The sequence below is a fragment of the Salvelinus alpinus genome, chromosome 11 (genome assembly GCF_045679555.1).
Source record: "Salvelinus alpinus chromosome 11, SLU_Salpinus.1, whole genome shotgun sequence".
NCBI classification, from domain to species: Eukaryota; Metazoa; Chordata; class Actinopteri; order Salmoniformes; family Salmonidae; genus Salvelinus; species Salvelinus alpinus.
The window spans coordinates 48,108,354-48,135,345 of NC_092096.1; the positions used below are offsets into that span (position 1 = coordinate 48,108,354).

The 26,992-nt window shown below is 43.3% G+C and overlaps 1 protein-coding gene across 4 annotated transcripts in view; it reads left to right on the plus strand.

Annotated features, from left to right (window-relative positions):
* Window positions 1-26,992, plus strand: part of LOC139534275 (actin-binding protein WASF3) — a 58,960-nt gene that overhangs the window by 16,772 nt on the left and 15,196 nt on the right. For all 4 annotated transcript variants that reach the window (XM_071333303.1, XM_071333305.1, XM_071333304.1 and 1 more), the window contains exons 2-5: window positions 9,695-9,837; window positions 12,602-12,736; window positions 20,706-20,859; window positions 21,493-21,610. In XM_071333303.1, the coding sequence (XP_071189404.1) occupies window positions 9,705-9,837; window positions 12,602-12,736; window positions 20,706-20,859; window positions 21,493-21,610 (540 nt within the window). In that variant the 5' untranslated portion in view covers window positions 9,695-9,704. The remainder of the gene's footprint in view (window positions 1-9,694; window positions 9,838-12,601; window positions 12,737-20,705; window positions 20,860-21,492; window positions 21,611-26,992) is intronic.

Genomic DNA, 26,992 nt, shown 5'->3' on the forward strand with positions numbered 1-26,992 from the left:
AAACCGATCAATGACCTCATTGCGCACCAATGGTAGGACCGGTCTATCGTTGATTGACTGTATTTTGGCCCAATGACCAATGATCATCTTGATCATTGGTCATCATCTTAAACGGCAATATGTAATGGTTATACGTTCGAAGACCAGCCTTTGTCGTAAATTCTGGCGTAAAAGAGGTTCATTCGCCATTGCAAATCCTACTTGACGGAGCCACGAGTGTTATTATAGAGGATTATAGAGGAAATTGATAGAGACAGCGAGACCGAGTTGCTTCAGGAAGATGAATCTTTCAGCGAAGCTAGTTTTGACTCCCAGGCGGAAGACATGTTTCTGCATGGCGAGGATGCCATGCTGGATTGGTAAATTCTAATGCTAATGTCATTGTTTGAAATTAATAATATCAAATATTATTCATTTGAGAATTTTTTTAAAATTTAATTTAATTTGCAATATATAAAAATATAATCTGTAATGAAATGTGTAAAGTACACATAGGCTATACTGTGTCTGTGTGTGTGATATATTTTTTACATTTATCTTACATGAACATGGAATGGAACAGCACTTCACCGTAGTGATTATGTTCCCTGTACTCTATATATATCTGTTTATTTTACATGTTGATACAGTGCTCATACGTGAAGTATTGTTACTGATTTTTTTTAATCTTTCACAGTGGCAGTGATTCTGATTATGAGCCGCCAATGTCTAGGTGTCCATCTCCCTCTGAAGCTGGTTCATCCAGCCGGACCCCCGCTGTCTACCCGGCCATCTAGAGGTGTGAAGTCAGTGACAAAGAAGCGGAGGTGGGGAAGAGAGAAACCTGCAGACAGAGGGCCAGAGGGTCGTTGGCACTCTGTGTTAGAAGATGATGTGGAACCAAATCCACCAGTTTTTAGACCTAAAAGGCAGCCAGGACCTCAACTAGACATGACTGCAAAGTACAGCCCCCTTTAACTTTTTCAACTCGTCAGATGTTGATTCCCTGGTGTCGAACACCAATAAGTACGGGGCTAAGAAGCAGGCAGGAAAGAAAGAGGCATGGAAGACCATTTCCATGTCAGACCTTTTCTGCTACTTTTCAATGGTCATTTACATGGGGCTGGTGAAGTTGAAAACTCTAAGGGACTACTGGAAAACGTCAGCTCTCTATCAACTGCCTTTCCCCATGCCTGTCATGTCTTGTAAAAGGTTTCTGACTATCTCACGGGCGCTTCACATCAGAGACCCAGAAGTTGATGGGGAGAATGACAAGAAGAGAGGCACACCAAGGTTTGATAGGCTCTGCAAAATCAAACCTCTCTACCCCAACATCGTTGAGGCCTGCAAGACCTATTTTCAGCCTGCCCAGAACCTGTCCATAGATGAGAGGATGGTAGCCTCAAAGGCCAGAATCAGCCTCAAACAATACATGCGTAACAAACCAACCAAATGGGGTTACAAACTGTTTGTTTTGGCTGATTCTGTGTGTGCCTACACTTGCCATTTTTTTGTTTATGAGGGGAAAAACAGTTTTGCTACCGGTAATGGACTGAGTTATGATTCCGTTATGGAGTTATTGGATTTTCACCTACTGGGGAAGGGCTACAAACTGTTTATGGACAACTTCTACACAAGCCCTACCCTGTTTACAGAGCTGAGGAAGCGGGATGTGTGGGCTTGTGGCACCATTCGGACCAACAGAGTGGGCTTTCCAAAAACAAAGGTGAACGACATGCCTAAGTGGGCTGAGCGGGGTACCATGCGATGGATTCATGAAGATGGCCTGCTGTTTGTGAAGTGGATGGAGACCAGAGAGGTGGTCATGTGTACAACTATCCACAAGTCCTTCAGTGGCGATCACGTCGTCAGGCGTGTGAAGAACGGTGCCGGGGCATGGACCACAAAAAATGGCCCCATTCCAGCTGCTGTGAAGGACTACAACAAGGGCATGGGAGGTGTGGACCTGTCAGGTGCGCTGATAGGATACTACAATGTTCTCCACAAGACCATGAAATGGTACCTGACATTTTTCTATCATTTCATTGCCATTGCTGTGGTGAATTCCTTCATCCTCCAGAAGGAACTGGCCAAGAGCTGTGGACGGCCCCCCATCTCACAGCTAGCCTTCAGGGAGCTGCTCATCCAGGAGCTTGCTAGCTACAGCAAGTCCACTGCAGCACCTTCTGTCCCTTCTGCTCGAACCAGTGGTGTTCACCTGCCCAGATTCATCTTTGCAGGCATGAATGTGCCTCAGGGCAAAAAGGGCACAGTAGGGAGACGTCGTTGTGCCCTTTGTCACAGGAAATGCCCCATCACATGCACCACCTGTTCAGTAACCCTCTGCTTTACAGCAGAAAGAGACTGCTATGGGCCATGGCACCAGCAGCACAATATTGTGTAGAGGACTGAGGGTCTTCACAATATTGTAAATAGAAAATGTGTAAATAGTTACCCTTGTTATTTGTTTGTTTATTATTATTTTTTATTTATTTTTATATATATATATATATATATATATATATATATATATATAAAAAAATTGGGGGGGGGGGGGTGTGTTAGAATAGCATTTATGTATTTTGTATATAGTTCTTTCCTTCAAAATGTATCACTGTACCAATTCGGCCACTTGGGTACATTTGGGTACATTTGTGTGGGGCACCTGGGTGACTTCATGCTCAATGTCTTGTAGCTCGCTCATTTTTGAAGTTATCCGTCTAAAACTTTGCTCAGCTATTGTCGCCATCTTATGTTCTTCATTCAAATCATCCCCAGCATCCTATCTGTATGTTTGGCTGTTCTTGGTCATTTGAAATATGATGCAGCAACAATAAAAAGCAGAAAACGTATGTTTATTTCCTTGTATGTTCTTCTACCAGATCTATTGTGTTATATTCTCCTACATTAAATTCACATTTCCACGAAATTCAGAGTGTTTCCTTTCAAATGATACCAAGAATATGCATATCCTTGCTTCTGGGCCTGAGCTACAGGCAGTTAGATTAGGGTATGTCTTTAGGCGGAAATTGAGAAGAAGGGGGGGTACCCCAAAGAAGTTAAACACAAGGCCAAATATACACTGGAGTTGTTCCTGTGAATGTTCCTGAGTGGCCGAGTTACCGCTTTGACTTAAATCTGCTTGAGAATCTATGGCAAGACTTGAAAATGGTTGTCTATCAATGATCAGCAACCAATTTGACAGAACTTGAAGAATTTTGAAAATAATAATGGGCAAATATTGTACGATCCAGGTGTGCAAAGCTCATTACATGTCTCAAGACAAAGGTGATGGCGATCTTCCCTTATGGGGTAAGGGAAGACAGAGAAAGAGACAGAGGCAGAGGCAGGGGAATAAAGGGAGAGAGAAAGAGAATGCGTACGATCCTTTTCTCAGAATACGGAGAGAGTTTGTCAGATGGATACAGAGAGACAGAGAGAGAGAAAGTGAGATAAATGGTAATGGATGGACTGATGGGTGGATCCTAAAGTGGACGGACAGCCAGGCAGGCCTCAAGGTTAAAGGGATGACTAGACTAGAGGGTGTGTGTGTGTGTGTGTGTGTGTGTGTGTGTGTGTGTGTGTGTGTGTGTGTGTGTGTGTGTGTGTGTGTGATCTACTCTTCTGAGTGACCTCGATACTGCCTCTACACATTACTCACACTCCAGGCACACACACACCTGCGGCATTACTCATGCTCGAGTAAAGATATCCCTTTATCTCATACACACACACAGGCTACAACCCTCTCGTTAATGGGGATATACCCACTCAAGGGCAATATGAAGTGTATGGGGTGGGGGTGGTAGTGGGGTGTTTGGTTATTCAGTTGTACTTGTTTTTTTTGTTGAGAATTTTGTTTACAGGGAAAGCCTAATGCTTACATACATACATGTATGCATGCATGCATGCTTACAGTTGAAGTCGGAAGTTTACATACACTTAGGTTGGAGTCATTAAAACTTGTTTTTCAACCACTCCACAATTTTCTTGTTAACAAACTATAGTTTTGGCAAGTCGGTTAGGACATCTACTTTGTGCATGACACAAGTAATTTTTCCATCAATTGTTTACAGACAGACTATTTAACTTACAATTCACTGTATCACAATTGCAGTTGGTCAGAAGTTTACATACACTCAGTTGACTGTGCCTTTAAACCGCTTGAAAAATCCCATAGAATGATGTCATGGCTTTAGAAGCTCCTGATAGGCTAATTGACATAATTTGAGTCAATTGGAGGTGTACCTGTGTATATATTTCAAGGCCTACCTTCAAACTCAGCGCCTCTTTGCTTGAAATCATGGGAAAATCAAAAGAACTCAGCCAAGACTTCAGAAAAATAATTGTAGACCTCCACAAGTCTGGTTCATCCTTGGGAGCAATTTCCAAATGCCTGAAGGTACCACGTTCATCTAAACAAACGATAGTACGCAGGTATAAACACCTTGGGACCACGCAGCCGTCATACCGCTCAGGAAGGAGACGCGTTCTGAGATGAACGTACTTTGGTGCAAAAAGTGCAAATCAATCCCAGAACAACAGCAAAGGACCTTGTGAAGATGCTGTAGGAAACGTGTACAAATGCATCTATATCGACAGTCGACATAACCTGAAATGCCGCTCAGCAAGGAAGAAGCCACTGCTCCAAAACCTCCATAAAAAAAGCCAGATTTTGGTTTGCAACTGCACATGGGGACAAAGATCGTACTTTTTGGAGAAATGTCCTCTGGTCTGATGAAACAAAAATTGAACTGTTTGGCCATAACGACCATCATTATGTTAGGAGGGAAAAGGGGGAGGCTTGCAACCCGAAGAACACCATCCCAACCGTGCAGCACGTGGGTGGCAGCATCATGTTGTGGGGATGCTTTGCTGCAGGAGGGACTGGTGCACTTCACAAAATAGATGGCATCATGGGGATGGAAAATTATGTGGATATATTGAAGAAACATCTCAAGACAACAGTCAGGAAGTTGAAGCTTGGTCACAAATGGGTCTTCCAAATGGACAATGACCCCAAGCATACTTCCAAAGTTGTGGCAAAATGGCTTAAGGACAACAAAGTCAAATGGAGTGGCCATCACAAAGCCCTGACCTCAATCCCATAGAAAATTTGTGGGCAGAACTGAAAGAGTGTGTGGGAGCAAGGAGGCCTACAAACCTGACTCGGTTACACCAGCTCTGTCAGGAGGAATGGGCCAAAATTCACCCAACTTATTGTGGGAAGCTTGTGGGAGGCTACCTGAAATGTTTGACCCAAGTTAACCAATTTAAAGGCATTGCTACCAAATACTAATTGAGTGTATGTAAACTTCTGACCCACTGGGAATGGGATGAAAGGAATAAAAGCTTAAATAAATCATTCTCTCTATTATTCTGACATTTCAGTTTCTTAAAATAAAGTGGTGATCCTAACTGACCTAAGACAGGGAATTTTTACTAGGATTAAATGTCTGAATTCGTGAAAAACTGAGTTTAAATGTATTTGGCTAAGATGTAAACTTCCGACTTCAACTGTACGTGCATACATACATACATACACACACACACACACACACACTGTCAGGGACATTGAGGTGGTCTGCGTAATAGAGTGCAAGGTTCGATTACAACTGTGTTGAGAAAGATGGAGTGAGATTAGGGTTGCACAGTTTGGGGAACATTCATAGGTGGAAATTTAGCGTGGAAATAAACTGAAATATATGCGAATTAATATTAATACCATTTAAATGTAGATATTTTTTGCATTGGATATTAACTCAGCAGAAAAATCAATGTCCCTTTTTCAGGACCCTGTCTTTCAAAGATAATTTGTAAAAATCCAAATAACTTCGCAGATCTTCATTGTAAAGGGTTTAAACACTGTTTCCCATGCTTGTTCAATGAACCATAAACAATTAATGAACATGCACCTGTGGAACGGTCGTTAAGACACTAACAGCTTACAGACGGTAGGCAATTAAGGTCACAGTTATGAAAAATTAGGACACTAATGAGGCCTTTCTACTGACTGAAAAACACCAAAAGAATGATGCCCAGGGTCCCTGCTCATCTGGGTGAATGTTCCTTAGGCATGCTGCAAGGAGGCATGAGTACTGTAGATGTGGCCAGGGCAATAAATTGCAATGTCTGTACTGTGAGATGCCTAAGACAGCGCTACAGGGTGGACAGCTGATCGTCCTCGCAGTGGCAGACCACGTGTAACAACACCTGCACAGGATCGATACATCCGAACATCACACCAACTGCCCCAGCAACAACAACTGCCCGAGTTACACCAGGAATGCACAATCCCTCCATCAGTGCTCAGACTGTCTGCAATAGGCTGAGAGAGGCTGGACTGAGGGCTTGTAGACCTGTTGTAAGGCAGATCCTCACCAGACATCACTGACAACAATGGGCACAATCCCACCGTCGCTGGACCAGACAGGACTGGAAAAAAGTGCTCTTCACTGACGGGTCGCGGTATTGTCTCACCAGGGGTGATGGTCGGATTCGAGTTTATCGTCGATGGAATGAGCGTTACACCGAGGCCTGTACTCTGGAGCGGCATTGATTTGGAGGTGGAGGGTCCGTCATGGTCTGAGGCGGTGTGTCACAGCATCATTGGACAGAGCTTGTTGTCATTGAAGGCAATCTCAATGATGTGCGTTACAGGGAAGACATCCTCCTCCCTCGTGGTACCCTTCCTGCAGACTCATCCTGACATGACCCCACAGCATGACAATGCCACCAGCCATACTGCTCGTTCTGTGCGTGATTTCCTGCAAGACAGGAATGTCAGTGTTCTGCCATTGCCAGCAAAGAGCCCGGATCTCAATCCCATTGAGCACGTCTGGGACCTGTTGGATCGGAGGGTGAGGGCTAGGGCCATTACCCCCAGAAATGTCTGGGAACTTGCAGGTGCCTTGGTGGAAGCATGGGGTAACATCTCACAGCAAGAACTGGCAAATCTGGTGCAGTCCATGAGGAGGAGATGCACTGCAGTACTTCATGCACCTGGTGGCCACACCAGATACTGACTGTTACTTTTGATTTTGACCCCCCCTTTGTTCAGGGACACATTATTAAATTTCTGTTAGTCACATGTCTGTGGAACTTGTTCAGTTTATGTCTCAGTTGTTGAACCTTGTTATGTATTTACAAATATTTATAGATGTTAAGTTTGCTAAAAATCAATGCAGTTGACAGTGAGTTTCTTTTTTTGCTGCATTTATATTTTTTTGTTTTGACTTTGTTTGCAAACTGATGTTACACGTATTAATGTACTGAAATAAGTAGGACACGTGACATCGAGGGGAAAAAACACTTCATATCGGAGTTGTCTATTCATAGTATAAGGCTAGTATAGCGTCTCTCTCCATTGAAACATGCGGTTGACGTCAACAAACCTAATCGAATATTCAAAAATAGATTACAATCATGAGATGTATCCACCAAGGCAATTTACCACTCTCTCCCAAAATACATCATCCAGGAGGAACCTCTTAATGAGGCTTTCCATATCGGCAGACTGTGATATGGGAACTTGCAGCTGAGATTCACCAGCATTTCTCTGACTACGTTCCTCCATTGAGTCAAAAAAATCTTCTGATTCCAGTAGGACCATGAGCTGTTGCTATCGATAAGGTGTCTGATTCATAATTTTCACCTCGAATAGAAATAGAGGGTCCTTTGTCAGAGGTTGCTTGTTGTGAGTCTGAGGGAACTTTATGCACTTGGCCAGATGATTCGGCATCTTTATTGCATTCTTCACATATGATTTGGCACAGTATTTGCAAATGTACACAGCTTTTCCTTCTACATTAGCTGCAGTGAAATGTCTCCGCACATCAGATAGTGCCGTGGCATTGTCCTGTAACGATTAGAAAAAAATTGTAAAAAAACAAATACAATTCCATGTACAGATAAATAGTTAAGCAGTTAGATTCAACAACTCCTTTTGTAAGATAAATGTTTTAAAATGAAACATGTATGGAAACAGATGAATTAACACTCCTCAGTTAGCAGGCACAAGCAAGCTAAAATCCACATGGTAGCAGAAATTGTTAACAAGTTAGAAATGATTTAAACACACTTTGCTGTAGGCTACTGTTTACTAGTTAACAAAAAAGCATGTATGTCATATAAAATATATTCACCCCACCCAGTATTGTAATCAAAACTTACCAGAAAGCATGTAGTCCTTGGCTCAGACAGTGTAGTAGTGTTGGCTCAATAGTGTGCAAGATCTTGAGAATCAGCTGTACATGTGATGTAAGAATTTACTGTGCATGCAGAGGGTTGCAATTCCATTGAATTGGGGAAAGTTTAACCAAAATGTACCATAAGACCTAGAATTGCCTAATGTGTATCTCAAAAAAAAGTTTACTGTTTATAGGCTAACTTTTTTTGATAAATTTAAGCACAATTCCCTGGCTTAACTTCCCATGGAACAATTCCGGAAATTTACCGGAACGTTTCCGACCCTTTGCAACCCTATGTGAGATGGAGAGAGGACAGACAGGTCTGATAGGATGACAGGCAGAGCTCAATTGGGACAAACCAAACAACCAACACACACACACACACATAAATAGGGCTCATCATCACTTTTCATTTGTGCCCTGGTTTTCCATCTCAGTTGGAAGGCGATGTGTGTGTCTCTGTGTGTTTTCCCCGGTCAGTGCTGTGGAAGTCAGCCATTCCACACACACTCCCACACTTCCAAGATAATCACCGTCACAATTACTATCACATAGAGAACTGGCATAAATACTTTGTGTGTGTGTGTGTGTGTGTGTGTGTGTGTGTGTGTGTGTGTGTGTGTGTGTGTGTGTGTGTGTGTGTGTGTGTGTGTGTGTGTGTGTGTGTGTGTGTGTGTGTGTGTGTGTGTGTGTGTGTGTGTGTGTGTCAAACACTGGTCTGACACATCACACACCGCCACAGTTCAAATCCAAGGGCAGAAGAGGCCATGGACCAAATTCAGAAGAGAGAGAGGAGAAGGAGAAGAGAGCGTTCTTCGCAGCAGAGTTTTTCCGTCTTTTTCCACAAAGACATTGTGCTCCCCTATCGTGATAGGTTTGCGTCCCAAATGGCATACTCTTCCCTTTTATAGTGCACTACTTTTGACCAGGGTCCATATGGATATGGAACAGGATGCCATTTGTTATGCGTTCAGGGGCTCTCCTTATTCTGTCCTCTCACCAGTGATAAGACAGCCCAGCAGTAGCAGCACAAGCTGTGGCAGTTATCAGTTAACACTGAACCAACCATTCCGCCTCATTGGACCCTGCACGAATCCCAGTCTCACTGACTCAAAACAGCTTGACAGGCAACTGGTCCCCAGGGGCCTGACACCAGCCCAATATTAACAGAGCCAGTCACCCAGTTCAGTTACACTGATCACAGATCATGTCACTGTCTCTAAGTCAGTGGATATAGTTATCTCTGTGGCCTACAGACCGATTAGAGGTCAGTTTGTATTTAGTTAATCGCTGTGGATATCTGATTTGACTGTCTGAGTTGATTCGTGTTTGTGTTTCTTGTAATATCATGTCTTCTGTGATGTTCACTTTTGATGTATCCTTTTCCTGTGCTTCTTTTCTCCCTCCCTACTTCTTTCTTCCTTTTGTCTAACTCTCCTTCTACTCTTCCTTTTTTGTCATCCTGTATTTCCTACTGCCTCTCTCTCTACCACTACTTACAGCTCTCTCTCCATCTCTTCCCCCAGGTGAATCACCATGCCATTGGTAAAACGCAGTATAGAGCCTAGACACCTGTGTCGAGGTGCAGTACCTGATGGAGTCACCAGTGAACTGGAGTGTGTTACCAATAGCACCCTCGCTGCCATCATCAAACAGCTTGGTAGCCTCAGTAAGTGTGTGTGTGTGTGTGTGTGTGTGTGTGTGTGTGTGTGTGTGTGTGTGTGTGTGTGTGTGTGTGTGTGTGTGTGTGTGTGTGTGTGTGTGTGTGTGTGTGTGTGTGTGTGTGTGTGTGTGTGTGTGTGTGTACGCGCAGGGGGCGGGGTTGATATTTGTGTGAAACAAACACATCAGTGAAGGGCAGGAGAGAGAGATAGGAGCATGGTTTAAACATGTGAGGCCATGATCCGCGCTCCTATTGGAAATCCACCCATCTCCTCACTGGTCTGTGCCTCCTAGTGTTATCCTGATCTCCTATAGAATTATCCTGTATGCTGATCAGGTCTGCTGTAGAGGTTGAGATGGGAATAGATTAACTTGACTTTCTGACCCAGACACCTGCAGATAATAATAATGGACACTTACCAGTAGGCTGTGGCTCTACATTCACCCAGCTTTGCCCTATGGCTTCTATGGGATAGCAGCGATATCCAAGGACTTTGTGTCTAAGGAGATATTATTTATTTAATAAATTGGAATAATCAAGCGCACTGTCTGTTAGTCATGCTAGTAGCCTCTACACCAGTGGTTGCTAATGTGTACACTTTAGGGTAGAATCCATTGCGTAGTAAAGTAAGTACACCTTGTTATTGTGGTCTAATGGTATTCCTTTGACAGGGAAGCTTCATTAGACTAAAAGACAACTCCGACTTCCACCTCTCCACCCTAGAGACAATGACTGAAGTGCACTTGAGTGTGCTTTGAAACCACCTTCCCTCAGTGTTAGACTACATTATTGATGTGTGGTACAATATGTCTATGTATCAGTGCTATAACAATGATAAGTCCTTATATGTAGTCAATAACCTGACATAGCACCCAGCAATGTTACAGTAGGTGCTGTTTTAATTTATATTGTTATATATTTATATTGAGATATATATATATATATATATATATATATATATATATATATATACAGTGGGGAGAACAAGTATTTGATACACTGCCGATTTTGCAGGTTTTCCTACTTACAAAGCATGTAGAGGTCTGTCATTTTTATCATAGGTACACTTCAACTGTGAGAGACGGAATCTAAAACAAAAATCCAGAAAATCACATTGTATGATTTTTAAGTAATTAATTTGCATTTTATTGCATGACATAAGTATTTGATCACCTACCAACCAGTAAGAATTCCGGCTCTCACAGACCTGTTAGTTTTTCTTTAAGAAGCCCTCCTGTTCTCCACTCATTACCTGTATTAACTGCACCTGTTTGAACTCGTTACCTGTATAAAAGACACCTGTCCACACACTCAATCAAACAGACTCCAACCTCTCCACAATGGCCAAGACCAGAGAGCTGTGTAAGGACATCAGGGATAAATTGTAGACCTGTACAAGGCTGGGATGGGCTACAGGACAATAGCCAAGCAGCTTGGTGAGAAGGCAACAACTGTTGGCACAATTATTAGAAAATGGAAGAAGTTCAAGATGACGGTCAATCACCCTCGGTCTGGGGCTCCATGCAAGATCTCACCTCGTGGGGCATCAATGATCATGAGGAATGTGAGGGATCAGCCCAGAACTACACGGCAGGACCTGGTCAATGACCTGAAGAGAGCTGGGACCACAGTCTCAAAGAAAACCATTAGTAACACACTACGCCGTCATGGATTAAAATCCTGCAGCGCACGCAAGGTCCCCCTGCTCAAGCCAGCGCATGTCCAGGCCCATCTGAAGTTTGCCAATGACCATCTGGATGATCCAGAGGAGGAATGGGAGAAGGTCATGTGGTCTGATGAGACAAAAATAGAGCTTTTTGCTCTAAACTCCACTCGCCGTGTTTGGAGGAATAGAAGGATGAGTACAACCCCAAGAACACCATCCCAACCGTGAAGCATGGAGGTGGAAACATCATTCTTTGGGGATGCTTTTCTGCAAAGGGGACAGGACGACTGCACCGTATTGAGGGGAGGATGGATGGGGCCATGTATCGCGAGATCTTGACCAACAACCTCCTTCCCTCAGTAAGAGCATTGAAGATGGGTCGTGGCTGGGTCTTCCAGCATGACAACGACCCGAAACACACAGCCAGGGCAACTAAGGAGTGGCTCCGTAAGAAGCATCTCAAGGTCCTGGAGTGGCCTAGCCAGTCTCCAGACCTGAACCCAATAGAAAATCTTTGGAGGGAGCCGAAAGTCCGTATTGCCCAGCGACAGCCCCGAAACCTGAAGGATCTGGAGAAGGTCTGTATGGAGGAGTGGGCCAAAATCCCTGCTGCAGTGTGTGCAAACCTGGTCAAGAACTACAGGAAACGTATGATCTCTGTAATTGCAAACTAAGGTTTCTGTACCAAATATTCAGTTCTGCTTTTCTGATGTATCAAATACTTATGTCATGCAATAAAATGCAAATTAATTACTTAAAAATCATACAATGTGATTTTCTGGATTTTTGTTTTAGATTCCTTATCTCACAGTTGAAGTGTACCTATGATAAAAATTACAGACCTCTACATGCTTTGTAAGTAGGAAAACCTGCAAAATTGTCAGTGTATCAAATACTTGTTCTCCCCACTGTATATGCACGGTCCCTTGATAAGGTGTGTACACACACACTGTGGAGCAGGCAGACTATAATGTATTGTTCTCTGCTGGATGCCAGACAGCGGCACAGCACAGCACCCTGCAGTGAGACGATAGAGAATCCCTGCCCATTGATTAAGGTGTGTGTGTGTTATCCTGTGTACTAATGCGTCTCTTCCCCCTGCAGGTCGTCATGCGGAGGACATCTTTGGAGAGCTGTTCAATGAAGCCAACAGCTTCTACATGAGAATGAACAACCTACAGGAGAGAGTAGACATACTGGCTGTCAAAGTCACACAGCTAGACTCCACCGTGGAAGAAGGTGTGTTTTCATCTTAGTTTGTCACCTGACAAAGTGTGTTGGTACATGGGATAAAGCATAGCAGCAGCAACATATCACCTACAGCCGCTTCACTGAGTGAATGCGGCTCTCTATCTGTTTTGCAGCAGTGAGGTTTTCCCCAGTGCTGGTGTGATTGAATGAAGCCACTCTGTCTCTGGTGGAATTTGGAATGTGCATATCATTGGTAAATGCTAAGTGGGATGCTTGTGACGACTCTACTCTGACGTCACCCCATTGAAGTTCAAATTTTAAACGGTTAAGTAAGGGTTATGGTTAGGGTTTAGGGCAGGGTCGTCCCAAGGATCCCACTGAGCATCCACCATATGATCTACACACTATTGATTGAGTGTGTATTGTGCTGTCCCACATAAAAAATACTACAGTTTAATATAAAATACTAAATTACTTAGTATAAAATTCTATGTTATTGTGTAGTATATATACTGTGGAATACTATACTACACACTGTAGTATTCCTCAATCGTGTTCTGTTTACTACATCATTTTGTGGTATACTGTAGAATATTATACTCCATACTTAGTATCCCTTGATCGTGTAGTGCTTACTATAGTATTTTTTTTTGTATACTGTAGAATACTATACTACACAATGCCCTCTCCCACCTGGATAAGAGGATCACCATAGTGCCCTCCAAGCTCATCACTAAGCTTTCCTCAAAACACCAAATTGAATATTATAGTATATAAATATAGTAATACTACAGTATACTATAGTATTTTTTTCATGTGGCCTGCTAAAGTGGTGTGAGCCGTACTGTGCCTTAGCTGCAGTGGAGTAGTGAAGTGACCCAGCTTTTCTTACAGAGATTCAGGAGGGATGAACACAAACACACAGACACACACACACACACACACTGGATTCAGAAGGGATGAGCTGACCACCTGAGAGAGAAGCACTGTTTTACACGACTAATAATAACCTTGCCTCTATCATATCCTCCACTCCTCTTTTCTCCTACACGTGTCCTCCACCTTTCTGTTCCCCGTTTTCCCCTCTTCTCTCTGGCTCTCCCTCTTTTGTCCTTCTTCCCTTTCGTATTGTATTTCTTCTCCGCTTCTCTCTTCTAGTTTGCTGTCTCCTACTCAGCCATTCCATCCATACCTTACACACTGTGTGCTGTTAGAGTAGTATCTCTCTCTTTCAGTCCCCATAGGAATGCATTGTCTCTTCAGCCACATATAGAAGCACTGTATTGGCAACGCACAGGGAGTTGCATTGTCAATGCGATGGCTAAGCACTCTTTTGTGTGTGTGTGTGTGTTGTGTGCGTGCGTGCGTGCATTATAAACTCTCGACTGTCTGACCTTCAAACGAACCAGCCACGTGCGTTTGTGTGTCTGCTGACCTTTTGCTAGCCTGTAGAGGTGTCCGACTCAACGGATAGGGGTGAGTGCTTTTTGAAGTGTGTGTGTGCGCACGTGTGTACGTTCGTTTATGCGTACATGGGTGCATGATTTGGGTTGTGGTTGTTGTTCCTGTGGATATTTGGTTTTTGACTCTGGCTTTGTGGTTTGTCTGCTTGAATATTTTGGTGTGTGTGTCAGTGGCTTTCCTCCTCCAGAATAGCCTGAGAATATCTATAATAGCTGATTACTAATCGATGAGCCTCGTGCTGTGCTTTCGTGTGTGTGTGTGGTTTCTGTGTGTATCGTGTGTGTCTGAGTCCCGCTGACAGATGTAAATACATGTGATAACATGGGAGGGAGGTATTTGTATTTATTAGGGATTCACATTAGCTGCTACCAAGGCAGGGGTCCAAACACATTAAGGCACTTACATCAAACATTAAAAAAAGATCAAACGGTACATCCATATAGCATTATTACACCGCTACATACACTATACAAAAGTATGTAGACACCACTTCAAATGAGTGGATTCTGCCATTTCAGCCACACCTGTTGCTGACAGGTGTATACAATCGAGCACACAGCTCTGCAATCTCCACCGTCATAGGATGTCAGCTCGTCAAATTTCTGCCCTGCTAGAGCTGCCCCGGTCAGCTGTAAGTGCTGTTATTGTGGTGTGGAAACATCTAGAAGCAACAACTGCTGAGCCTCAAAATGGTAGGCCACACACGCTCACAGAACAGGACTACCAAGTGCTGAAGCACAGAGCGCGTAAAAATCGTCTGTCCTCGGCTCATTACCGAGTTCCAAACTGCCTCTGGAAGCAACATCCGCACAATAACTGTTTGTCGGGAGCTTCATGAAATGGATTTCCATGGCCGAGCAGTCGCACACAAGCCTAAGATCACCATGCGCAATGGAGTGGTGTAAAGCTCGCCGCCATTGGACTCTGGAGCAATGGAAATGCATTCTCTGGAGTGATGAATCACGCTTCACCATCTGGCAGTCCGACGGACGAATCTGGGTTTGGCAGATGCCAGGAGAATACTACCTGCCCGAATGCATAGTTCCAACTGTAAAGTTTGGTGGAGGAGGAATAATGTATTTGGCTGTTTCATGGTTCAGGCTAAGCCCCTTAGTTCCACTGAAGGGAAATCTTACCGCTACAGAAATCAATGACATTATAGACAATTCTGTGCTTCCAACTTTGTGGCAACAGTTTGGGGAGGCCCTTTCCAGTTTCAGCATGACAATGCCCCCATGCACAAAGCAAGGTCCATGCAGAAATGGTTTGTCAAGATTGGTGTGTCTCTTCAACGGGACAGTTGTAAATCATGCAGCGCCTTGTGTCACCATCGCAGATTTCTCATTAACCTGTGGTGAGTTATTCACAATTTTCGATGAACAAATAAGTTTTATTATGGAAGATGGCTAAATAAAGAGCCATGCTAGCTCATGCTAACTCCACACACAGAGATGCGTACAAAGCTCTCCCTCTCCCTCCATTTGGTAAATCCGACCACAACTCTATCCTCCTGATATGTGGTCAGATGAAGCAGATGCTAAACTACAGGACTGTTTTGCTATCACAGACTGGAACATGTTCCGGGATTCTTCCGATGGCATTGAGGAGTACACCACATCAGTCACTGGCTTTATCAATAAATGCATCGAGGACGTCGTCCCCACTGAAGCCATGGATTACAGGCAACATTCGCGCTGAGCTAAAGGGTAGAGCTACTGCTTTCAAGGTGCGGGACTCTAACCTGGAAGCTTATAAGAAATCCTGCTATGCCCTGCGACGAACCATCAAACAGGCAAAGCGGCAATACAGGGCTAAGATTGAATCATACTATACCGGCTCCGACGTTCGTCATATGTGGCAGGGCTTGCAAACTATTACAGACTACAAAGGGAAGCACAGCCACAAGCTACCCAGTGACAGGAGCATACCAGACGATCTAAATCACTTCTATGCTCGCTTCGAGGCAAGCAACACTGAGGCATGCATGAGAGCATCAGCTGTTCCGGACGACTGTGTGATCACGCTTCTCAGTCGCCGATGTAGGACCTTTAAACAGGTCAACATTTACAAGGCCGTAAGGCCAGACGGATTACCAGGATGTGTGCTCAGAGCATGCGCTGACCAACTGGCAAGAGTTTTCACTGACATTTTCAACATGTTCCTGAATGTGTCTGTAATACCAACATGTTTTAAGCAGACCACCATAGTCCCTGTGCACAAGAACACTAAGGTAACCTGCCTAAATGACTACTGACCTGTAGCACTCATTTCTGTAGCCATGAAGTGCTTTGAAAGGCTGGTAATGGCTCACATCAACACCATTATCCCAGAAACCCTAGACCCACTCCATTTTGCATACCACTCAAACAGATTATTGCACTCTATTGCACTCCACACTGCCCTTTCCCACCTGGACAAAAGGAACACTGGAGCCCCCAGAGGTGCGTGCTCAGTCCCCTCCTGTACTCCCTGTTCACCCACAATTGCATAGCCAGGCACGACTCCAACACCATTAAGTTTGCAGACGACACAACAGTGGTAGGCCTGATCAACAACGAGACAGCCTATAGGGAGGAGGTCCGAGACCTGGCCGGGTGGTGCCAGAATAACAACCTATCCCTCAACGTAACCAAGACTAAGGAGATGATTGTGGACTACAGGAAAAGGAGGACCGAGCACACCCCCATTCTCATCGACGGGACTGTAGTGGAGCAGGTTGAGAGCTTCAAGTTCCTTGGTGTCCAAGAGCACAGCGCAGAATGCTCAATGAGGTTAAGAAGAATCCTAGAGTGTCAGCTAAAGACTTACAGAAATCTCTGGAACATGCTAACATCTCTGTTGACGAGTCCACAATACGTAAAACAGTAAACAAGAATGGTGTTCATGGGACGTTCATGGGACGACACCACGGAAGAAGCCACTGCTGTCCAGTGTTGAGGATCAGCGTGGCAGATGTGTTGCTACCTACCCTCACCACCTGGGGGCGGCCCGTCAGGAAGTCCAGGATCCAGTTGCCGAGGGAGGTGTTTAGTTTCAGGATCCTTAGCTTAGTGATGAGCTTTGAGGGTACTATGGTGTTGAACGCTGAGCTGTAGTCAATGAATAGCATTCTCACATAGGTGTTCCTTTTGTCGTTGTCCATTTTAAGAATGTGAAATGTCAGAATAATAGTAGTGATTTATTTCAGCTTTTATTTCTTTCATCACATTCCCAGTGGGTCAGAAATTTACATGGACTCAATTAGTATTTGGTAGCATTGCCTTTTAAATTGTTTAACTTCTCTGGGATATGTGGGACGCTAACGTCCACTTGGCCAAAAGCCAGTAAAAATGCAGAGCGCCAAATTCAAATAAATTACTATAAAATCTAACTTTCGTGAAATCACACATGAAAGACACCAAATTAAAGCTACACTTGTTATGAATCCAGCCAACATGTCTGATTTCAGAAAGGATTTACGGCGAAAGCACACCAAACGATTATGTTAGGTCAGTACATAGCCACAGAAAAACTGCCATTTTCCCAGCCAAAGATAGGAGTCACAAAAAGCAGAAAGAGAGATAAAATTAATCACTAACCTTTGATGATCTTCATCAGATGACACTCATAGGACATCATGTTACACAATACATGTATCTTTTGTTCGATATTGTTCATATTTATATCCAAAAATCTCAGTTTACATTGGCGCCATGTTCAGAAATGCCTCCAAAATATCCGGAGAAATTGCAGAGAGCCACATCAAATAACAGAAATACTCATCATAAACTTTGATGAAAGATACATGTTTTGCATAGAATTAAAGATACACTTGTTCTTAATGCAACCGCTGTGTCAGATTTCAAAAAAACTTTACGGAAAAAGAAAGCCATGCAATAATCGGAGACGGCGCTCAGATAGAAACAACATTTCTCCACCATGTTGGAGTCAACATAAATTACATCATAAATATTCCCTTACCTTTGATGATCTTCATCAGAATGCACTCCCAGGAATCCTAGTTCCACAATAAATTGTTGTTTTGTTCGATAATGTCCATTATTTATGTCCAAGTAGCTACTTTTGTTAGCGCGTATAGTACACATATCCAAACGCTCGCTCAGATCCAGGCGAACATTGGACAAAAACTTCAAAAAGTTATATTACAGGTCGAATAAACTTGTCAAACTAAGTAGAGAATCAATCTTTAGGATGTTGTTATCATAAATATTCAATAACGTTCCAACCGGAGAATTCTTTTGTGTCTATAGAAGTAGTGGAACGCAAGTCGATATCATGTGGAATGCGCATGACCAGGAACTGGCTCTCTGCCAGACCACTGACTCAAACAGCTCCCATCCGGCCCCACATCACAGTTCATTCAACGTTCTACAGACTGTTGACATCTAGTGGAAGGCGTAGGACGTGCAAACAGATCCATATCCCACTGGGATTTCAATAGGCGATGAGTTGAAAATCGACCAGCCTCAGAATTCTCACTTCCTGTTTGGATTTTTTCTCAGGTTTTTACCTGCCATATGAGTTCCTTTATACTCACAGACATCATTCAAACAGTTTTAGAAACTTCAGAGTGTTTTATATCCAATAGCAATAATAATATGCATATATTAGCATCTGGGACAGAGTAGGAGGCAGTTCACTCTGGGCACGCTATTCATCCAAAGTGAAAATGCTGCCCCCTATCCTAGAGAAGTTAAACAAGTGTATTGAGTGATCAAGTGTAGCTGGAGCTTGGCCTGGCTTAAGCTGGATGCCAATAGAGGTGAAAGGAACATCACACACTTTCCCGCTTTCTCACTTTTGCTGGCACATTTTGTAGAAATTGTTTAATGTGCTGTGAAGCCCAAATATATTGTTTTTGTTGTGTTGAACTTGACAGTAACGTGAGAGAGTGGGATTATACTTTTTTGTGAACTTGATCGATGTCTATAGTGGCCACTATAATATAGCAAAAATAGAATGCCTGTTTGTTTCATTCTATTTCTACTTTAAGATGTTTTTTTCCCCCAAGTGCAATATTTATGTGTGTGGTCACAAGCATTCTATTATAAAGGCTGTCATGGCTAACTGCAATATTAGTGTATTGTTTTTTTTTCCTCAAGACCTGAGTGTCATTTGCAGTAAAGTCTAGGCAACAAATAACATTGAATTGCTTTCTTTACATTTTTTAGCTGTGAGTTAGGTTCACATTAACCACTTTTTATTTTACACACAGAGACTGATCATGTAGATCATATTCTTTGTTTAATTTGTTAAAACCTGCATTTCTCCCTAGCAGGGATTTTTTTTCATGTTTCAGTGCAAAGAAAATAAGTGTCACCTTTTTGGGCCCTCACCAGTTTGCATTCCTGAGAGTTTACCAGACTCAGAAATTGCAGCCCAAATAAATGCTTCACAGAGTTCACGTAACAGACATATCTCAACATCAACTGTTCAGAGGAGACTGCGTGAATCAGGTCTTCATGGTCGAATTGCTGCAAAGAAACCACAACTAAAGGACACCAATAAGAAGAAGAGACTTGCTTGGGCCAAGAAACATGCGCAATGGACATTAGACCAGTGGAAATTTGTCCTGTGGTCTGATTAGTCCACATTTGAGTTTTTTGTTCCAACCTCTGTGTCTTTGAGACTCCGAGTAGGTGAACGGATGATCTCCGCATGTGTGGTTCACACTGTGAAGCATGAAGGAGGTGATGGTGTGGGTGTGCTTTGCTGGTGACACTGTCCGTGATTTCTTAAATAATTCAAGACATACTTAATCAGCATGGCTGCCACATTCTGCAGAGATATTCCATCCCATCTGGTTTGCGCTTAGTGGGACTATCATTTGTTTTTCAACAGGACAATGACCCAACACACCTCCAGGCTGTGTAAGGGCTATTTGGCCAAGAAGGATAGTGATGGAGTGCTGCATCAGATGACCTGGTCTCCACAATCACCCACCTCAACCCAATTGAGATGGTTTGGGTTGAGTTGGACCGCAGTGTGAAGGAAAAGCATCCAACAAGTGCTTAGCATATGTGGGAACTCATTCAAGAGTGTTGGAGTAGCATTCCAGGTGAAGCTGGTTGAGAGAATGCCAAGAGGTGTGCAAAGCTGACATCAAGGCTAAGGCTGGCTACTTTGAAGAATCTGTTTATCACTTTTTTTTGCTTACTACATGATTCCATATGTGTTATTTTATAGTTTTGATGTCTTCACTATTATTCTACAATGTAGAAAATAGTAAAAATAAAGAAAACCCTTGAATGAGTAGGCGTGTCCAAACTTTTGACTGGTTCTGTATGTATGTTATTTTACTGCTCTAGGGATGTAATTTACTATTATGTATTGATTTTTAACCCTACCTTCCCTCTTTATGCGGTGCACTATGCAGAGAACACCGGAGAGGAGAATGATCATTTAATTACCATAGTGAATTATTGTAATGTTTGTGTCAATTAATCCCTTAAGGGATGGGATGCCAATTGGCGATTTGACACGAAAATATTATTCATTCATATACACCATTAACGTGCTGATGGTTTTGTGTGTGTCTGTCTGTCTTCTCCAGTCTCTCTGCAGGACATCAACATGCGTAAAGCGTTTAAGAGCAGTACCATCCAGGACCAACAGGTGGTCTCACGGACCTCAGTCCCCAACCCTGTGGTAGAGATGTACCATCGCTGTGACAAACCTCCACCTCTCAACATACTCAGTACCTATAGGTTAGTACCTTTTTTAGTATACTTATCTTCTAGCCTGACTACCCATCCACATCGATCTGGCCAAACACCACACCCACCAGCATTTCTTCTCCACAATGAGTCTGGATTTGCTTTCCTCCCCGACGTCTTGTAGAATGCAAACCTATTCCGACCGTTTGAATTGGTCCCAGAAACCTATGGGTTGGGCCAGAGCCGGCCTGGCCTAACATCATTGGCTTTGATTCTCTGATTGGTTAGAGATTACCCAATGGCTGATTAATTTGTTTTGTACACCGCCCCTCATTTTGACGTTAGGCAACTTATCTCCTATTGGTTAGTTAGACCTCTGTCCCCAACCCTGTGGTAGTGACTACCAGGACTGTGACAAACCTCCACCTATCAACATACTCCGCCTCTATAGGTCAGTACCTCAGTATACTCAGCCTGTAGGCCAGTTAAACCACCACCTCTCTGAAAGCATACAGGTAAGATCATCCTCACCATTGCTGTGAAATCCCAGTCTGATGCTGAGAAAGGCACGTCACTGACCCAACACTGTGAATGACTAATGCAAAAGATGCAATGCACCTGACCCATTTCGATCTCTCTCTTCCTCCCTTCTCTCTCTCTCTCTCTCTCCATCCCTCTCTCCAGGGATGATAAGAAGGATGCGTTGAAGTTCTACACAGACCCCTCCTACTTCTTCATGCTGTGGAAAGAAAAGATGCTGCAGGCCACGGAGGACAAGAGGAAGGAGAAGAGAAGACAGAAGGTGGGTGTGTGTATATATGTGTGTGTGCAAGTATGCAGGTGCGTGTGTGCTCGGTCTCTTTAGTTTCTCTGTCACCGCCTCTTTCCCTCTCTTTCGCTCTGTGCCTCTGGTAGTTGCCGACAGGGATTGTGTTCAAACATGTCAAGTCAACTTCTGTCACTAGAGTCACTCCAGTGTGTGTGAGGGTGTGCTGAACTTTACTATACTGTATGTTTGGATGGGGAAAGAGAGAATGTCTGCTTCACTGCTATGTTCTTTGCATGTCCACATGCTTCTGTTTATCATTCTGTCTTTATCTCACGTTCCATTTGCTTTGCTGCGTTATAATCCGGACTGTGTGTGTGTTGAACTCAACCACACCCTCACGTCCATTCTACTTCCCATTCCCTGAGAAACAAATCAAATCAAATCAAATTTTATTAGTCACATACACATGGTTAGCAGATGTTAATGCGAGTGTAGCGAAATGCTTGTGCTTCTAGTTCCGACAATGCAGTAATAACCAACAGTAATCTAACCTAACAATTCCACACTACTACCTTACACACACACACAAGTGTAAAGGGATAAAGAATATGTACATAAAGATATATGAATGAGTGGTGGTACAGAACGGCATGGCAGATGCAGTAGATGGTATAGAGTACGGTATATACGTATGAGATGAGTACTGTAGGGTATGTAAACATAAAGTGGCATAGTTTAAAGTGGCTAGTGGTACATGTATTGCATAAAGATGGCAAGATGCAGTAGATGATATAGAGTACAGTATATACATATGAGATGGGTAATGTAGGGTATGTAAACATTGTATTAAGTGGCATTGCTTAAAGTGGCTAGTGGTACATTTTTACATAATTTCCATCAATTCCCATTTTTAAAGTGGCTGGAGTTGAGTCAGTATGTTGGCAGCGGCCGCTAAATGTTAGTGGTGGCTGTTTAACAGTCTGATGGCCTTGAGATAGAAGCTGTTTTTCAGTCTCTCGGTCCCTGCTTTGATGCACCTGTACTGACCTCGCCTTCTGGATGATAGCGGGGTGAACAGGCAGTGGCTTGGGTGGTTGTTGTCCTTGATGATCTTTATGGCCTTCCTGTGACATCGGGTGGTGTAGGTGTCCTGGAGGGCAGGTAGTTTGCCCCTGGTGATGCGTTCTGCAGACCTCACTACCCTCTGGAGAGCCTTACGGTTGTGGGCGGAGCAGTTGCCGTACCAGGCGGTGATACAGCCCGACAGGATGCTCTCGATTGTGCATCTGTAGAAGTTTGTGAGTGCTTTTGGTGACAAGCCGAATTTCTTCAGCCTCCTGAGGTTGAAGAGGCGCTGCTGCGCCTTCTTCACAACGCTGTCTGTGTGGGTGGACCAATTCAGTTTGTCCGTGATGTGTACACCGAGGAACTTAAAACTTTCCACCTTCTCCACTACTGACCCGTCGATGTGGATAGGGGGGTGCTCCCTCTGCTGTTTCCTGAAGTCCACAATCATCTCCTTTGTTTTGTTGACGTTGAGTGTGAGGTTATTTTCCTGACACCACACTCCGAGGGCCCTCACCTCCTCCCTGTAGGCCGTCTCGTCGTTGTTGGTAATCAAGCCTACCACTGTAGTGTCATCCGCAAACTTGATGATTGAGTTGGAGGCGTGCATGGCCACGCAGTCGTGGGTGAACAGGGAGTACAGGAGAGGGCTCAGAACGCACCCTTGTGGGGCCCCAGTGTTGAGGATCAGCGGGGTGGAGATGTTGTTACCTACCCTCACCACCTGGGGGCGGCCCGTCAGGAAGTCCAGGACCCAGTTGCACAGGGCGGGGTCGAGACCCAGGGTCTCGAGCTTGATGACGAGTTTGGAGGGTACTATGGTGTTAAATGCTGAGCTGTAATCGATGAACAGCATTCTCACATGGGTATTCCTCTTGTCCAGATGGGTTAGGGCAGTGTGCAGTGTGGTTGCGATTGCGTCGTCTGTGGACCTATTGGGTCGGTAAGCAAATTGGAGTGGGTCTAGGGTGTCCGGTAGGGTGGAGGTGATATGGTCCTTGACTAGTCTCTCAAAGCACTTCATGATGACGGAAGTGAGTGCTACGGGGCGGTAGTCGTTTAGCTCAGTTACCTTAGCTTTCTTGGGAACAGGAACAATGGTGGCCCTCTTGAAGCATGTGGGAACAGCAGACTGGGATAAGGATTGATTGAATATGTCCGTAAACACACCAGCCAGCTGGTCTGCGCATGCTCTGAGGACGCGGCTGGGAATGCCGTCTGGGCCTGCAGCCTTGCGAGGGTTAACACGTTTAAATGTTTTACTCACCTCGGCTGCAGTGAAGGAGAGCCCGCAGGTTTTGGTAGGGGGCCGTGTCAGTGGCACTGTATTGTCCTCAAAGCGGGCAAAAAAGTTGTTTAGCCTGTCTGGGAGCAAGACATCCTGGTCCTCGACGGGGCTGGTTTTCTTTTTGTAATCCGTGATTGACTGTAGACCCTGCCACATACCTCTTGTGTCTGAGCTGTTGAATTGCGACTCGATTTTGTCTCTGTACTGAGACTTAGCCTGTTTGATTGCCTTGCGGAGAGAATAGCTACACTGTTTGTATTCGGTCATGCTTCCGGTCACCTTGCCCTGGTTAAAAGCAGTGGTTCGCGCTTTCAGTTTCACGCGAATGCTGCCGTCAATCCACGGTTTCTGGTTTGGGAATGTTTTTATCGTTGCTGTGGGTACGACATCGTCAATGCACTTCCTAATGAACTCGCTCACCGAATCAGCATATTCGTCAATATTGTTGTTGGACGCGATGCGGAACATATTCCAATCCGCGTGATCGAAGCAGTCTTGAAGCGTGGATTCAGATTGGTCGGACCAGCGTTGAACAGACCTGAGCGCGGGAGCTTGTTGTTTGAGTTTCTGTTTGTAGGCTGGAATCAACAAAACACAACCCCTCTTGCTGTCTAAAGACAACTTCAGTTATAATTCCTCTCTCGGACATCTAAAGTGCATTCGGAAAGTATTCAGGCCGCTTGACCTTTTCCACATTTTGTTATGTTACAGCCTTATTGTAAAATGCATTACAAAAAAAAATAATATCCTCATCAATCAGTTTTGAAAAAGGTGGCCAGTAATAAACTGCTCCTAAACATCTCTAAAACTAAGAGCATTGTATTTGGTACAAATCATTCCCTAAGCTCTTGTCCTCAGCTGAATCGGGTGAGGAATGGTGTTGCTGTTGAACAAGTTGAGGAGACTAAATTACTTGGTGTGACCTTAGATTGTAAACTGTCATGGTCTATATATATATATATATTAGAGGTCGACCGATTATGATTTTTTTCAATGCCGATACCGATTATTGGAGGACCAAAGCCAATACCGATTAATCGGCCGATTTTTATAAATATATATATATATTTGGAATAATGACAATTACAACAATACTCAATGTACACGTTTATTTTAACTTAATATAATACATCAATAAAATCAATTTAGTCTGAAATATATAATGAAACATGTTCAATTTGGTTTAAATAATGCAAAAACAAAGTGTTGGAGAAGAAAGTAAAAGTGCAATATGTGCCATGTAAAAAAGCTAACGTTTAAGTTCCTTGCTCAGAACATGAGAACATATGAAAGCTGGTGGTTCCTTTTAACATGAGTCTTCAATATTCCCAGGTAAGAAGTTTTAGGTTGTAGTTATTATAGGACTATTTCTCTCTATACCATATGTATTTCATATACCTTTGACTATTGGATGTTCTAATAGGTACTTTAGTATTGCCAGCCTAATCTCAGGAGTTGATAGGCTTGAAGTCATTGCGAAGAGCTGCTGGCACACGCAGGAAAGTGCTGTTTGAATGAATGCTTACGAGCTTGCTGCTGCCTACCACCGCTCAGTCAGACTGCTCTATCAAATCATAGACTTAATTATAGAAATACGATCCTTAGGTCATTATGGTCAAATCCATAAACTATAATTTTGAAAACAAAACATTTATTCTTTCAGTGAAATACGGAACCGTTCCGTAATTTATCTAACGGGTGGCATCCATAAGTCTAAATATTTCTGTTACATTGCACAACCTTCAATGTTACGTCATAATTATCTAAAATTCTGGCAAATTAGTTCGCAACGAGCCAGGCGGCCCAAACTGTTGCATATACCCTGACTCTGCGTGCAATGAACGCAAGAGAAGTGACACAGTTTGCCTAGTTAATATTGCTAACATGAATTTCTTTTAACTAAATATGCAGGTTTAAAAATATATACTTCTGTGTATTGATTTTAAGGCATTGATGTTTATGGTTAGGTACATTCGTGTAACGATTGTGCTTTTTTCGCAAATGCGCTTTTGTTAAATCATCCCCCGTTTGGCGAAGTTGGCTGTCTTGGTTAGGAAGAAATGGTCTTCACACAGTTCGCAACGAGCCAGGTGGCCCAAACTGCTGCATATACCCTGACTCTGTTGCACAGAACGCAAGAGAAGTGACACAATTTCCCTAGTTAAAATAAATTAATGTGAGCAGGCAATATTAACTAAATATGCAGGTTTAAAAATATATAGTTGTGTATTGATTTTAAGAAAGGCATTGATGTTTATGGTTAGGTACACATTGGTGCAACGACAGTGCTTTTTTCGCGAATGCGCTTGTTAAATCACCCATTTGGCGAAGTAGGCTGTGATTCAATGATAAATTAACAGGCACTGCATCGATTATATGCAACGCAGGACACGCTAGATAAATTAGTAATATCATCAACCATGTGTAGTTAACTAGTGATTATGTTAAGATTGATTGTTTTTTATAAGATAAGTTTAATGCTAGCTAGCACCTTACCTTGGCTCCTTGCTGCACTCGCATACCAGGTAGTCAGCCTGCCACGCAGTCTCCTTGTGGAGTGCAATGTAATCGGCCATAATCGGTGTCCAAAAATGCCGATTACCGATTGTTATGAAAACTTGAAATCGGCCCTAATTAATCGGCCATTCCGATTAATCGGTCGACCTCTAATAAATATATATATATATACACACACACACAACAGCTTTATAATAAAATTGATTAAATTGTTTATTTTCCTCATCAATCTACACGCAATTCCCCATAATGACAAGGTGAAAAAAGTTTTTTAGAATATTTGCAAATGTATTAACAACAAAAAACAGGAATACCTTATTTACGTAAGAATTCAGACCCTTTGCTATGAGACTCGAAATTGAGCTCAGGTGCATCCTGTTTCCATTGATCATCCTTGAGAAGTTTCTACAACGTGATTGGAGTCCACCTGTGGTAAATTAAATTGATTGGACATGATTTTGAAAGGCAAGCGCCTGTCTATATAAGGTCCCACAGTTGACAGTACATGTCAGAGCTAAAACCAAGCCGTGAGTTCGAAGGAATTG